At 38.7% G+C, this 16,247-nt stretch overlaps 1 protein-coding gene across 1 annotated transcript in view; it reads right to left on the reverse strand.

Moving 5' to 3' along the window:
* Positions 1 to 38: 38 nt before the first annotated feature.
* The window catches only part of ITPKA (inositol-trisphosphate 3-kinase A), a 49,308-nt gene continuing 33,099 nt past the window's right edge, over positions 39 to 16,247 (reverse strand). Inside the window, exons 2-7 of the mRNA XM_070931308.1 lie at positions 10,854 to 10,950; positions 8,909 to 9,122; positions 7,084 to 7,288; positions 4,592 to 4,693; positions 2,409 to 2,480; positions 39 to 438 (exon numbers count right to left, since the gene is read on the reverse strand). Coding sequence (XP_070787409.1) covers positions 235 to 438; positions 2,409 to 2,480; positions 4,592 to 4,693; positions 7,084 to 7,288; positions 8,909 to 9,122; positions 10,854 to 10,950 — 894 coding nt within the window. The 3' untranslated portion in view covers positions 39 to 234. The remainder of the gene's footprint in view (positions 439 to 2,408; positions 2,481 to 4,591; positions 4,694 to 7,083; positions 7,289 to 8,908; positions 9,123 to 10,853; positions 10,951 to 16,247) is intronic.

Genomic DNA, 16,247 nt, shown 5'->3' on the forward strand with positions numbered 1-16,247 from the left:
GTTCTGATCATCATCCAAATGTTCACAATCATCCTATTTCTTGCATAAATCTTATGTTTGCTTGGTGCATTCAATGTTAGCTTCTGAACTGTTTAGGTTTCATGGTTGGTTAGGAATTACATCTTTTTTGCTGAAGTCTTCCATATTCTGGATACCTCCAAGGTTCTGGAAGAATTTTAAAAGGCTTCGGAGGGAGCAATTCTAGAAAAGTTAGCAACTTCATGTTAGTATTTCTCATCTCTCCAACATACTTTCTAAGATATCAATTAAATTGTCCAGTCCAAATAAATATCCATCTTCCCGGTTCCCTTCTTGCCAAGCAATTCTGTGGTCCAAGATTTGCCCGTCTGGAAGAAAGGTAGTCTTTCCAAAATCAATGAGCCACACATTGGCATGTTCACTTTCATCGTGCACAAATAACAGTGAACTTCCAATTACCTACAGAAAATAGAAAGAGACAAAGATCTAATTTATTACATTTCCTGAACTTGCTATTACGTGTAAATATTGGCTGATTGTGATTCCAGTCTCCATATATAGGTTAGTCCTTGAGTTGTAACAGTTCACTTAGTGACCATTCGAAGTTACAATGGCATTGAAAAAGTGACTTATAATTGTTTTTCGCACTTCAACCATTGCAGCATCCCCATGGTCATATGATCAAAATTCGGACGCTTGGCAATTGATTTATGACAATTGTGGTGTCCCAGGGTCATGTGATCATTTTTTGTGACCTTCTGACAAAGAAAGTCAATAGGGAAGCCAGATTCCCTTAACAACCATGTTACTAACTTAACAATTGCAATGATTCATTTAACAAAAAAGGATGTAAAATGGGTCGAAACTCACTTAATAAATGTCACGCTTAACAACATAAATTTTGGGCTCAATTGTGGCCATAAGTCAAGGTCTACCTATAGTTAGAACCAACACACAACCAGTTTATAAAGAAATGTGCACATTTACAATCTTCTTTGACTAATAAAACCCACAAATGTTTTGCGTGGTCTGTCCAACAAAGACTTATCTCGACGGATAACTGGACTTTGTGGGATTGATTGTTTTATCCAATTTTCAGGCTGCCCAACTTCTTAGCAACTTACAAATTTAAAAAAAAAAATCACACCTAGTATATAGAAAAATAAATTATAGCCAACCAGAGGAACAATACAACTAACTATAAAATCAAACTTAAATAATTGAGACTCTACAACCAATGTATCCCAGGCTGTGAAAACAATCAAGTTTTAGTGATTTCCTGAACATCATTAGGGTGGGATCCATATATATCTCTGGAATGATGTCATTGCAGAGGGCAACCACTTCCTGGATCTTCTTAAGATGATATTGCTTATTGTACAGAAGGTACATAATTCATACATGTACAGTAGGTACTTAATTCATAGATGAAACAGCCATAAACAATATTTACTGGGATTATTTTATATTCACTAGTTTAGTTTCAACTTCAAGATGTTGAAACCATCTTGTATAAATGGTATCTTAATATCTTTCACCTGAATATTATAGACACAGAGCTATTAGTTAAATAGCTAATATTGTTGAATATTGAAAGCAATGGATTGAAGACAATAGAGATCTTTCAATTTTTTTTGTTCTTGATACTCGGTACAAGGAAGCTTATTCAAGCATATATTTCAGTTTTTGAAGACAAAGCCATTAAGAAAGTCATGAATTGCCTCACAAATGTGGATTCCTTGCTTATGTATCAGACATATTTTGCAACAAGCAGCAAAGCTTGGCTATATGATATTTCAGCATGCCATTCCCAGCTTTTTTTTTTCTGAACTGCATCACAATTTGGTTTCAGGCTGATTCACAGAAAGAGAAGTTTTTGTATTGGAAAAAGGCCCTGGAACTAGATGACCTTCGTGTTACATTTTAGCACATTTGTATTTAAAATTTCTTGCAATTATTGAATAGAAGCAGATAATATACAGGTAGTCCTTGACCTACGACCCCAATTGAGCCTAAAATTTATGTTGCTAAGCAAGAGATGTATTAAGTAAGTTTTGCCCCATTTTACAACCCTTCTTGCCACAGTTAAGTGACTCACTGCAGCTGTTAAGGTGGTAACACGGTTGTTAAGGGAATTTGGTTTATCCATTGACTTTGCTCGTCAGAAGGTAGAAAAAATGTGATCACATGACCCCGGAACACTGCAACTGTCATAAATGTGAGACAGTTGCCAACAATCTGAATTTTGATCACGTGACCATGGGGATGGCTGCAATAGTCGTAAGTATGAAAAATGGTCGTGTCACTTTTTTCAGTGATGTTGTAACTTTGAACGGTCACTAAATGAACTGTTGTAAGTCGAGGACTATCTGTATATGCATGTTTCATTAAATATACCGCTACTTACTAGAGCAATCAGAGCAACTCACCTCATGTTGCTTGAAGAAGACAGAAGACTCAAGGATGCCACGAATTTCACGCAGACGCTTTAAATATTTTTTCTGTCCAAAATAGAAAAGAAGCAGTGAATCACTTAAAAGTATTTCTGCCATATCGACAAAAGGAAGATCAACACAATAGTAGGGGAAGGGGGACACATCAGAAAATATATTGTCATTGAGCCATCTGAGATACAGTCTACCAACAATCTTGCACAAACCTAATTCCTGACTGCGGGGTTGAACGCTACTGTAACACTCTCTACATGGGGCTCCCCTTGAGGAGCACCCGAAGGCTCCAACTGGCGCAGAGTGCGGCCGCGCGGGTGGTTATGGGAGCGACGTGGCGCTCCCATGTAACACCTCTCCTGCGCGAGCTGCACTGGCTCCCGGTGGTCTTCCGGGTGCGCTTCAAGATTTTGGTTACCACCTTTAGAGCGCTCCATGGCTTAGGGCCTGGTTATTTATGGGACCGCCTCCTGCCGCAAACGGCCTCCCACCAGCCGGTACGCTCTCACAGAGAGGGACTCCTCCGGGTGCCGTCGGCCAAACAATGTCGGCTGGTGGCCCCCAGGGCGAGAGCCTTCTCTGTGGGGGCACCTACTATGTGGAACGAGCTCCCCCCGGAAATACGTAGGATCCCGGATCTACGCACCTTCCGCCGTGCTCTCAAGACCTTTTTATTACACCAGGCTGGTCTGGCCTAACCTCTCCCATTCTCTTTTTAATGTAAATTTTAATGCAAATTTTAATTTGTTCTAAACCTGGGGTTTTAAATTTGTCTTGGGCTAAATTGATTTAATTCAATTTTACTTCTGCTCTTAAATTTTTGTATTCTATGTGTTTTATCTTGTGCCTGTTCACTGCCCTGAGTCCTTCGGGAGTAGGGCGGTATATAAATCAAATAAAATGAAATGAAAAATGAAATGAAGTATTGTTACCCATCCTAGGGTTGGCAGAAAACTATAACAGAATGTCCACCCTGCCAATCCCTATATTCTATTTCTATCATCTCTTTTTCCCCACCTTTGATGCAATAGTATCACTGCTGAACCTCCTAGCCTCCGTTAAACTGAGTGTAATCAATACACTGGTGACACTTTGCTCCATAAACAATCTGATCGAGTGCTTTCATAAATAACAAGGGGTTATTTATGCAGTTTCACATCCTCATCTTCTGCACCTGCTCTTCACATAATACTAGATATTGCACAAAAGTCGACCAAGAAATATAATGTACAAAAATTCATCAAAAGCTGAAGAGGATGACAAAAGAATTCAAACTTTTTCATTCAGCCAAACCCAAAATTCAAATCAAAGAAAGATTGGGGTTTTCTTTGATTCAGAGATAATATCTAATTTGAATAGACTTACCTAGTATATTTGACATCCAAAAGATATTGTTTTTAATTATTTATTACAATAATATTCCTCCATCACTAAGAGCCAGTTTCGTATAGTAGTTAAGGTATTGTTATAAATAGGATACTGTTCGATTCTAGTCCCGTGTTAGGCACAAAGCCAGCTTGGTAACCTTGAGCTGATCAAACACTCTCAGCTCTCAGAAAGGGGCAACGGCAAGCCAGTTCTGAAAAATGCTGCCAACACAACTAGAAGGGAAAGTTAAATTAAAACTGACTTGAAGGCAAGATGACTGAGACTATGGAGAGTCTCAGTCATCCAGATCATGGTTGTCTCAAAGGTGCTTTTTCAAGAGGCAACTAGATTTTCTAGTTTTTCTTTGAAGACATTTCACATCTCAAGCAAGAAGCTTCTTCAGCTCTGGCTTAAAGGCACAAAACTTTTTTCTCTGCCATTGCTGCACCACTACCACCACTACCATTACTACACAACTGATTGGCACGCTGGCAGAAGCAACTACACTGTACTCCTTCTGCTAACCTGCTCTTCATCTTTGGCAGCACTTCTCTTATCGCCTGCACCTGGGACAGATCAGACCATCCCATTCCACCCGGGTATGACACTGTTTTAAAAGAAAAATTCTAAGAGACTTTAAAAAAATCTTAAGATCCCTTTTGATGGTAATAATGGCATCCTAGCTCCCTGTAAGGAATCATCCACAAAATCCCACACCTGTTTAGGCAATTCCTCTTCATAAGCAAGACCTAAATGAGAATTAAAACTGTCATCCCAAACTTCCATGGTTAGCTTACCAATATAGTTGTGTTTCCCTTAATGAATTCCACAAAAACCTGGAAAACTTGTTCTCGTGTCTTGGTTGTCTTGAAGCTGGTATTACAAGTCCCATCAGCCTTCTGTAAATATTAAAAAGATGGGGGGAGTCATTCTGCAGGGAGTGGAAAGAAGAAACCAGGAAAGAGGCTAAAGAAAGGAGGAAGTCTCAAACAATGTACTCAAACACTGAACCCAGGACATACCTAGGTGGAGAAGTCTTCTTTTGATGCAACTGCAAGTAACTCCACTAGTATGGCAAAACTAGTTGTGTATATTATCCACTAAAATCTACATCTTACAGCATACAGTAACTGTTTAGTAATCCTCCCAACTAAAAAGAATCAGTTTGGTCAAGGAATTAAAGCACCAGGGTAGAAACGTGAAGACCATGAGTTCTAATCCCACCTTAGGTCCAAAGTCAGTGGGATGACCTTGGCTAGTCATTCTCTCTTAGCCCTAAGGAAGATTCAGGCAATGGAAACCCCCTTTTGAAATCTTGCCAAGAAAACTTCAGGGACTTGTTCAGTCAATTGCCAGACATTGACTTGAAGGTGCATATAGACATACAGACATACACAGAGTCCTTCCTAACCTGGTATCCTCCCAATGCATATACTGACAGATCTAGCTGCAATTCAGTTCCCCAGAAGATGGAGTTAAACTATTGCACTGCAAACACCAAGTTCAAATTCACACTATCATGAAACTTCCTGGAAGACCCTGGCTCACTCACTCACTCAGACTAATCTCTCTTGCAAAAGTGGGAACGGGGAAGGGTGGGGTTAAGAACCTAAGAAGAAAGACAAGAGAGAAATGCAGTAAGACAAATAGGAAAAACCTATCTTTCTGTGATACAAGATATATTTTGGAATATTATTTTATTTTGTTGATATGCTGCCCATCTCTTGCTATCCAGAGTGATAGTGATACTGAGTCAGTAATTACAGAGTCAAGGTTAAAAGTTGATTCACTGGAATAATTGGTGGAATTCCTTTAGCCTGAACTTTTTCAAGTCCCATTTATTTCAATCAGTTTGCCCTTAAGTGTACCCCCGCATCTAGTTCATTAGGAAAGGACTGGAATGACGGTTAGCATTTATAGAAAGAATACTGCAGCTTAAAACCAGGTTTCTGACTATGAAATATGCAAGACTTTTTTTAAAAAAAGAACATACATCTGCATATATTCTCATTTTTTTCTGTAGATGAATGCCCAGTGAAATGTGACGTTCTATATATTCATACTGATGCAATTTGAGTAAAATCTGTGGTAGATGGCAGGCAGGCATCTACTTCCCTCCCCTTTAATAGCTTCTCCTCCTTCAGAAGAAACACTTCTGCTCCAAAAGGGTGAGTCTGGCATAGATCCAAATGCATGTGCCTGACAAGACATAAGAACGTTATGCAATGGCTGGGCACATCGTGGGCAGAGAAAACTAGCAGAACTCTGATGAACTCAGTGAGTACAGTGAAAGAATCCTCTCTGCCTATTGCCAGATGGCACACTAGCTATTACATACCAGTATATAACTCATCATAGGGAGAAACATCTGACAGTACCCTCCAAGTGATTTTGCTAACATCAAAGCCTAAAATGGTGGGAAGATGCCCAAAGAGAGAGAATCTTTTAGGATTCTAAACCCATTCAACAGCATGAAAGCCAATGTGGTAAGGGCTAAGGTGATAACAGCAATCAAGCACATAGGATGTGCTTCCGTGTGTGATACGGAAATTTATTAATATCAAAATTGACATTTTTAATTCAGGCTTCTAACACAGATGACTATTTCCCAGGCCAGAAACAATCGTATCATCCATGCCCTTTGCTTCCCTTTTGATGGTGATATTTGTTTTATTGCTGTTGCTTTTCTTGATAAGCCTAGTTCAGCTGGTTCAGCTGATGCTCTGTAAACTGTACGGAATATCAGCCTTGTTTGATAGCCAATATAGCCAATGGCAAATAGCTGTAAAATTTGTAGTCCAAACCAGCTAAATATGCTTGTTTGTTAAACTGCCATTATATATGCGTGTTTATCTTTGTGTGTGTGTGAGAGAGATAGGGTTTTATATCTCAAGATACCTGCCTTGAGGGCACTGGTATCAGCTATGGACACTTTCCAGTCAAGTACAAATTACATGTTTCTATTTCCTGCTGGCTTCTCACTCAATCACCAACCAAGCTCAGTCCTACATAGCTTCTGAGACCAGACACTGTCACCCAGGTGTGGCCATGAATGATACATTACTATGGAATGCTTCTGAAAAGCACACCAGAACAAATACTCCAATCCGGAAAGGCTAGGGAACAGTGGTGGATTTCTACCGGTTCGCCCAGGTTTGGGCGAACCGGTAGTGGCGGCGGCGGCAGACTCCACCCACCTGCCCAGATGTCATCACATGCTCTGAAGGTTCCAGGTGCTCACAGTAGGGAAGGTAAGTGGAATCCACCACTGCTAGGGAAGATTTCTTACCTTTATCCCTTCGATCCTGAAACCCAGGCTAGCACTGGAGCTGATGGTCTCCCTCCATTGCATGTACCGAGGTTTGGTCACCGCATGCTGTGTGTTCTCTTCAGCAGTGGGTGCCAAAGGGTCCACATCTATCATCTTCTTATACATATCTTTACGGAGCTTCGGTTTTTCTCGTGCTTTAGTCAATTCTTCCTCCAAATATGTCCTACAAAAACAATGGGACATTGAGCATCTCTCTAACTCTAGCAACTACAACAAAAGTTAGTTAGCTTTCATTTCATGCCATCTATCCCATATAATGCAACATTTCAGTTACAGGCAAAGAGAATTAACAACCAAACTAGAGTTCTCTTTTCAAGATTATTTAGATTAAGATATTGATTTCCTTTTTAATTTTCTGGATTGTGAACTGATTTGCGATCTTTATAGAAAAAAAATTATAAATGTATATCTTAAGTAATCCTAATAAGAATGCATTGGCCTCTTAGCAAAGCTAGCTAATCAGACTCAGACAGACCACAAAAAACACATTGAAAAGATCTTTTAGACTGATTCCACAGTTTTTTCCAAAAATGAAACTACCCAGCTCTAGAATTATAAAACTAGAAGGAAAAGAAGGAAAAAAAGTCTGTTTGTTTAACTGAGAGAGTATTTTCCAAAACTCTTTTGATTAGTTTTCTTTTTTTAAAAAAACTATTTCAAAAGAAATGAATCCTTCATTATTAACTTTTTGTCCTGAACTTATTTGAAGACTATTTGAAGACAATTTGATGAGGAATATTTAAATATATTTCAAAGAATTGTATAGCTTTTTCCAACATTTTCCAACAACTTTTCGTTGAATAGAAGCATAATATTTGGACAGAGCAACTATGTAAAAAAATGTTATTTAGTATACGGCAGGAAAGAACAAGGCAACAATACATTTTCAACAGGACAAGGTAAACATTTCTTCTAGTTTGAAACTTTTATAAAACTGGGACAACTCTTTACGGTAGGGACAATGACAATTTCACAATGCAAAATGGACATATACTTAAGAGATTTAATTTAACGAAATCGTGCTTCAAGTTTATTTAAAGCCACAATCTGTGCATAATGTTACTTATCCCAAAAGAAATAGCATGATGTGTCTGTATGTTGAACAAAAAATTGACTCCATCCCTAGAAACACAGAAGTGCAAGTTGTGACAATTCAGTTCTGACGTTAGTTTCACCATATGCATCCAATCAATTCATGTTCCTTTACCCAGTGCACAGAAAAATAATTCATAATTTGATTGTGAGACCTGACATCAAGCTCAGAGATAATTCAGCTGACGTTTGACCAGTGAAACAACATCAATTCTTCTATTATTCTTGCTATGGATGTGTCCAAATTGAGTAAATCTTGCTAGAAAATGCCACCCATGAATATGTCCTATATGCAGTTCAGTTTCTGAAAATGCTATAGGGTTTGGAAAGTGGTGTTCTTTATAAAGAAAGTATTGGCCATTTGTGGATAGGCAGAAGATCTGGCTACAAACTTGTTTCAGGATTTTTTTAGCAATAAAACTACAAAACTGAAAAATTGAAAACATATTAATAAACCTAAAAGGAACAAGCAAGCAGCCTATAGGAGAGCTTATATTACAGATGCTGCTTCTCAAATAGTTATTTTTCAAAAATGTCCATAACTCAGGTAGTATAATTGAAAGGGATCTGTCGTGAAGTTCTGCTGTTGACCTTCCATGAGCACTCTAAGGACATCTAGCTTCCAAATTATCCAAATTATCAAGCAAATTATCCACAATGAGATGGGAAGCTGTTGTTTAAGATCTCCCACCTGACTCCCATTTTACAATCCATCACACAAGGCCCTTCAAAATTAGCTAGAAGATCATCCAACTGTAAATAGGACTCGCCATCTCTCTCCACCACACCATGGAAGACAGGGACACAGGAATGCAGTGAATCTTTCATCAGCCGTTCAAAGCACTTCTCCTCATTCTCAGAGTGGCGTTTCAGAATCGTCCCAGCATCGGCTGCTTTGAAACTTCCTGCAGAAACAAAACCATGATGTGACTGGAATTTTCAAAGGCTTCTCCTCACAGTTCAGCTGCAATTACCACCAGCAGCACCATGACCCCCTATCTAGTTCTGCTCCAATTTAGTAGAAACATTAGTCAGCATCCTGTAAAAAGAATTTGTTGTTAGTTGCGAAGTCATGTCCGACCCATCGCGACCCCATGGACAACGTTCCTCCAGGCCTTCCTGTCGTCTACCATCCTCTGGAGTCCATTTAAGCTCATGCCTACTGCTTCAGTGACTCCATCCAGCTATCATGTTCTCTGTCGTCCCATTCTTCTTTTGCCCTCAGTAAAAAGAATAGCCCAAGATAAACAAGGCTTTTGAAAAAGTGCAAAGAAGAGCAACTAAGATGATTAAAGGCCTGAAGGCCTAAAACATATGAAGAACCGTTGGAGGATTTGGGTTTGGCTAGTCTAGAGAAATGAAGGACTAGGGTGAGTGGGTGGACATGATAGCAGTATTTCAGTAGTTGAGAGGCTGCCACAAAGAAGAGGGGGTCAATTTATTTTCCAAAGCAAAAGCAGAACAAGAAACAATGGATGGAAACAAATCAAAGAGAGAAGCAACCTGGAATTGAGAAGAAACTTCATAACAGTGAGAACAATTAACCAATGGAACAGCTTGCCTTCAGACATTGTGGGTGCTTCATCACTGGAGGTTTTTAAGAAGAGACTGGACAGTCACTTGCCTGAAATGGTAGAGAGCTTCCTGCTTGAGTAAGGGGCTGGACTAGAAGATCTCCAAGGTCCCTTCCAGCTCTATTCTATTCTGATTCTGAACAAAGCCAGGCAATAAACAGCCTTTTCTTAAAAATCCTGTGAAAAACATCTACCTGAAACATTCAAATATATTTAAGTCCAGATACACATAGCTGTATAAAAGCTTTACAGAACCAGCTAAATAATGACTCAGGAGCCGTATCTGGTGATTAAAAATACATTGCCCTGCTGCTATTATTTGAACTGATCATAACTGAAATAGTGGCCAGTGGTATACTATATGAAACTAGGAACAAGCTTGTGTTAATGGGATATATGCTGAAAGCTGACCTTTGGTATGCAGCATACATTTTCAACCAATTCAAAATAATTTGTTGAAAAAAGTTAGCCAGTATGTTAGCATATGTTCCCCGACTCCTACCCCAGAAACTGGAAAGAACAACTCTGTAATCTCTACAAATTTTAAATTCAAAGCATGAATCATGTTTGGATAATCAAAAGATGGATGAGAATAAAACATATTTTTAAATCACATGCCAATTAAATCATGGTCAATTTTGAGAGAGTTTTTATGGTCACTTTTATATTTAAAAGCAAGAAAATATGATGTTAGGAAATCTGAGGTTTCAAGGTTCTTGTGAGATTTCGGTCACGTTGGAACAGCTCCCCAAATAGCCCGTAACCCAACTGCATGATTTACTGACCCACTTAATGTTTTAATAAAGCCCACCTTTATTTATATCATTATTTAAATGTGCATGGTTATTAATTCTCAAAATCCAGTATAGATTTTTAAAAAGAAGGAATAATGTAAACACTCTCTTATCTTGCGCTGAATATTTAGAAATAAATGATCAGCTTTGATCATGAGTATTCTTTTTAACTAGGAGTCCTGCAAGCAAATTCAAAGTTTTCAACTTCATTAATAATTTTTAATTACATTCTACTATGGTAGATCAATTAAAGAAAGAAAGTTCTTACCAGTGTGACCAGCCAGCTGCACCCAAGAATATCGCTTTTTGAAGGGACTGATGACTGGCAAATTGACAATTGTCTTTATTGTCTGCCATGCCTTTTTCTGAAACACACAAAAAAATAAAAGTTAATTGCATATGAACATCTAGACATTGTATGAAGGGGTGTAGCATTTAGTTATTGTTACAAACCTCCATTAATTTCCAAAATAGCCCACCATTAGATAAATCAGATCCTCATTTAGAGATACTGATAATCCTAATAAATTTAGAAGGCATACTAGTTAAAGGATAACGAGGCATAGGATTTATTTGTGTTATCTAAGTTTCACCAATAAAAAACTAATGATCAAAATCCAAAATCTAATGAAACTCAGGCATGCTGCCCTTATGCTCATATGGAGTTCTGCTTTGCATTTTTCTGGATCTCATTATCCTGATGCCTTAGCTCAATAATCTTTTTTTTCTTCCTTAAATATAAATAAGCAACAAATCCAGGCACTGCAGGGGCCAAATGAAATAAAAAGAATTCCTTGAAAGATTGTAGAAGGATCACGCCTAGTTTTGAATAGGCTCCCTTTCCGGATCAAATTCAAAGGGTTATGTACTTTCTCCACTGACTAAATGAAAGCAAGTTACTGTATTCGTATAGAACCTAGAGTTAAGTCTTTTTTTGTCCAAAATGTTTATTCTCCATGGTGAATAAATACAAACACACACACACAGTCAGAGCACAACAGATCTTTCAGCTACATCAAGATCAAGGCAACTGACAAGGTGAGAAAAAGCCCTTCTAAGCACAGATTGCCATCCCTATTCAGGTTTAAAACAGATCCTGTTGCTCAAATCAGGTGCTGACCCAAGTTCTTGCAATGTAAAACGCATATTGTTTCTGCAGGGATTGTCCACGTAAATGCTTTTCTCTCTCTCCATCCTACTTGCAAACAATCTGCTGAACACACAACCTGGTGAACCCATATGCTGAAATCTATTTCCATGCTGAGATTGCTGCTCATGGCTATGTACCAGAAAAATCACTATGTACCATTCAATACCTTACTCTAGAAGATTAGGCTAATATATTTTGGAGTACCACTAAATGGAAAAAAAGGCACATTTTACTGTCATTAATTAGACTCAGTAATTGCATATTTTATTTAAAAATATTTGGGGACAGAACATTGTAAGAAAAATGGCATGAGGTTGATGGACAAGCTTTAACTACTGATGGGTTTTTTAAAAAATATTGTTAGGAATGGAGAAGGAATCTTATCGCTTAGCCATCGTACACTGCTTAATTTCCATGACTCCTGGTGTTTTTCTTGTTTTTCTCAAACAAAAATTCAACTTGTTCTTTTTAAACAAAATCATGCATTTTTTCCTACCTCCCTGAATTTTCATACTCAACAGTATAATAAGCCTACGCAAACCCACTAAATGCCTTTATGATAATGAGAAACAAAAGGGGTAAGACTAATTACTGCTCATCCTTTTCTTTTTCTTTTTTTTTCACTTTTGTACAACCTTAGAGAGGAGCTGATAATTCCAAGGTTCACTGTGTTACGGCTACATATGTGCAGAATGTATTATGTTGCCACATTTGGATCAAGTCTTATTTTAGCAAATCAGATCCATCTGAGAAGCCAACATTATTGTGGTTGTCCTACTTATAGCTAGAATAATGACCTTCCATTGTGTGCCATTGTGTTGTGAAGAACTAAAAACTCCACCATACCCTCCAAGCCAGCATGCTACCTAGGGATAATGCAAATTGTACAAATATACTAGAATGTACCAAATTGGGAAAATTGCACTATACCAGGGGTGTCAAACTCATAGAGCTGTTCTGGAAAATGTAAGGGGCCAGCCCGTGTCTCTTCAGCCCTGTCTACCCGCATCACTTCGGCTCAATCTACCCAATGTGAAGAGGAAACATCAGGACAGCGTGACTTCAGCCTAGTCTACCCAATGTGAAGAGGAAACATCAGGCCAGCATGGCTTCAGCCCAGTCTACCCAATGTGAAGAGGAAACATCAGGCCAGCGTGGCTTCGGCCCGGTCTACCCAATGCAAAGCGGAAAAATGCCAGCAGTTTGGGGAGTGGCATCAATATGGCCACGTCCATCCAGTTGACAATGCCCCCCTCCCCCCCGACGTCAATGACATCCTAATGCGGCCCTGAATGAAATTGAGTTTGACACCCATGCACTATACCATTCATTGGACATAGAGAGCACAGCTATACAAGACTTATCTGCTTAAAATGTCTCTTTATAAGGCTGGAGAGAAAATGACAAGAACTATTCTTGTTGTGCAATCTCAGGATTGATCAGACAAGACACAACATGCAAACTTGTTCCCTGTGAACCATTCCAATTTCTTTTCTTTATTCTGAGGATATCAAGAGTAGGAAGACCTTAGTTTCTCTGACATACTGACTTTTCAATTCAGCTATCTCGGCAAACCCAATTCAACTAATGCATAAAAATAGAGTTATAGTTCTCCTCACCTTCTGCGTCTGCCTTTGGAAGAAGCAAATTATTTTATGACTTAATTGCTCTATAATCATTCCAGAAAATAACTACCTTTCTGCCAGCAACATTACTGTTTTTGTTAAAGAAGCTGTGTGCCTAGTCTAGAATGCAGCTGCTATTAAATTCCCCATAGAATTAATTAATAACTCCAGAAAAAACTTAGCGGACAACCTTTTTACATCTAACAACACAGGGATTATCTTTCTTATGTCATTTTTTTTTCCTTCTGCATATTTCACAGAGTAGACCTGTGGAATCCCATGCTGTGTGGGGTCTTCCTTGTATGGTGACACCCATGTCAATTCCTCTTTTGACCTCCTCAGCAACCTGAGACTGCCTAATTTCATATGTAATTAGTAGCCTCCTTTTATCTTCTTTTCCTTTCTACAATTTCAACTCTCCTCCAACTTCTTCTTGTCAGCTTCTTAGTCCATTTCAACTCCCACTCTCCCCCTTTCATGTGACTGCCTCTCTTTTGAAACTTTTTCATTCTAGGAGGTAAGGTGGCAGGCTATGTCTAACTCTGCCATTCTGCCACAGTTCTGTTAGCATAGAAAAGACCAGCATTAAGAGGGTCAGGTCGCTGGCTACACAACTAGGTTATGATATAACATGATGGCTCAATTAATCCACCTTCTGGGTATGCACAATACAGTAAACTATAAATTAATCAAATAGGCTGGGTATAATATCATGCAAAACTACAACACAAAACAAAAACAAATCTTATGCAAGCTTAATTCTAATTGTGAAAATTCATCTACTAGGAGTTCAACTGATTTTGTTTAGCATACTGTTTGTACAAAACCAATACCTTACAGAAATATATTAGTATGATAAGATTTGATTACCTGGTTTCCCAGATCTAGATACAATTTCTTATCATGTTCTCACAGTTCCCTGTATTCACCATTTGCTTTTGCAGATTTATTCAAATGTCTTTTTTTTTTTTAAAGAATCAGAGAAAGGACTTCAAAGCACCATTCATTTCGAAAATAGTACTATGTACTATGTACTATGTATACATACAGTACTGGAAACCATACAACTAAAAAATAAAATTCAGTGCCATTTAATTCAGTTTTACTGATGTTTCTCCTAACAAGGCTACCACTTTTAGGGATCCCAGACTTGCTAAATACAGGCAATTCCCAGTGCCCTACTCCTAAGCAGAAAAACACATGATCTTTTTATGGATCCATGTACTTATTTACTTATAGGGATCGTATGTGTGATTACAGCAGGCAATGAGAACCTAAGATACATAATGTGGACAGTGGGCTGTGCCTCTGATGCACAAAACTGGGTGTTGGCACAAAAGAGGCAACATGTTAAATGTTGACAGCTAAGTTAAAACAGGGCATTTCACTACAAAGAAAAAAAAGGTTATCTTTCTTTTATTGAAATATTTATTAGGAGGAAAAGGTATATTGCACCCCAAGATCAAAACAACCATATTTTACATGCAATATTCAGTTGTTTCAAAAGATGGCATACTTATTACGTGAGCACTTCTTATAAGGCATCTCTTTGCCAGCATCCTTCAGATAAGGACACCTCCTTCTGTACGTCTACATTCATGTCCATAGGAAGAAGAACTCTAGGATGTCATTGTTCATGCTCTTCGCCCAGAAAGGACAGTGTAGGATTCTTCTTTGAATGGAAGCCATACGGGTACAATGTCCCATACAAACTGTATGCAGTGATGTCAAGAGGAAAATAATATAATTTTAGCAACATGGATGGGGGGATAGCCTATTAGTTTGTAAGGAGGCTTCCTCCTTTCTGAATAACTGTACTGGACTATAACTCTACTGCAGATCCCTCTGAAGAAAAACGCACTTCCAGTTTGATATCTGTCATCTTTTTGCCACTTTCTCCAACCAATGGACCAATTGTTTCCTTGACTTTTTTCTTGTTTTTAACATGTTAGAAGAAGCTCTTTGTTTGTGTGTGTGTGTGTGTGTGTGTGTGTTATTTTTTACTTTTGTCACAAACCTTTGTTCATTGTGAGCCTTAGCTCTCTTAAAGTCCAAGACTCTAGTTTGACTTTGTTCTACTACTTGTGCTTGCATAATGTTGAATTCCAATATTGCATGATCACTTGCCCCCAAGGTTCCTGTAGCTTCAAGTTCTAGTCCTGCTTCAGGCATGAAAGCTGGCTGGGTGACTGTGATCCAGTCACTCTTTCTCAGCCCAAATGTCAGGCTCGGGTGACAAGCCAGTCAGTCAAAACCAATGGAGCAACACTCAGGTCATCTGAAAAAAACAGACCTGCACTTGTGGGAAACCACTAGGAAGGAGAAAAAAAGGCACTCGGGTGAAAAACATTTCTTAAGTCCCTTCAATATTATCTTATCCAGGAAGCATTTGCTCCAAGGTAAATAGTCTCTCCTACCCAATTTAAATATGACTCACCTGTTATCAATGAATTTTTTCTTGGTAGGATGAGATAAGAGCAGGAACAGCCCCAGAACAAGCAAGCCCTAACATGATACAACAACCACTTTCACATACATTCAGGTGAATTGTGTGAGAAGAGGATCTGAATCTAAGAGAACCATTCTTCATTAAATCACCTTGCCTTTTTCTCTTCCGCATACTTAAGAACAACATCCTCTACTGATGGAAACAAGCTCTCACCCTTCTAGCAAAGCACAGCAAAGTATACAGAACCACAACAAATAGCATGAAAAAGTTGAAAAAAGTGGGTCAGTCACTTTTTACTTGATTAGCCATCAAGAACTAAGGAGAAAACTGAGACTTCCGGTTGGCGTCGCAGCAATCCAGACAGGGAACTAGCGGGGCTCTAAGGAGCCCCGCGAAAACCCCATCTGTTAAGCCGCCGCTGGCAGGCCTGCAGACCTA

Source organism: Pituophis catenifer, unplaced genomic scaffold (assembly GCF_029215685.1).
Source record: "Pituophis catenifer annectens isolate HBS135680 unplaced genomic scaffold, rPitCat1.0.hap2 SCAF_1, whole genome shotgun sequence".
Taxonomy (NCBI): Eukaryota; Metazoa; Chordata; class Lepidosauria; order Squamata; family Colubridae; genus Pituophis; species Pituophis catenifer.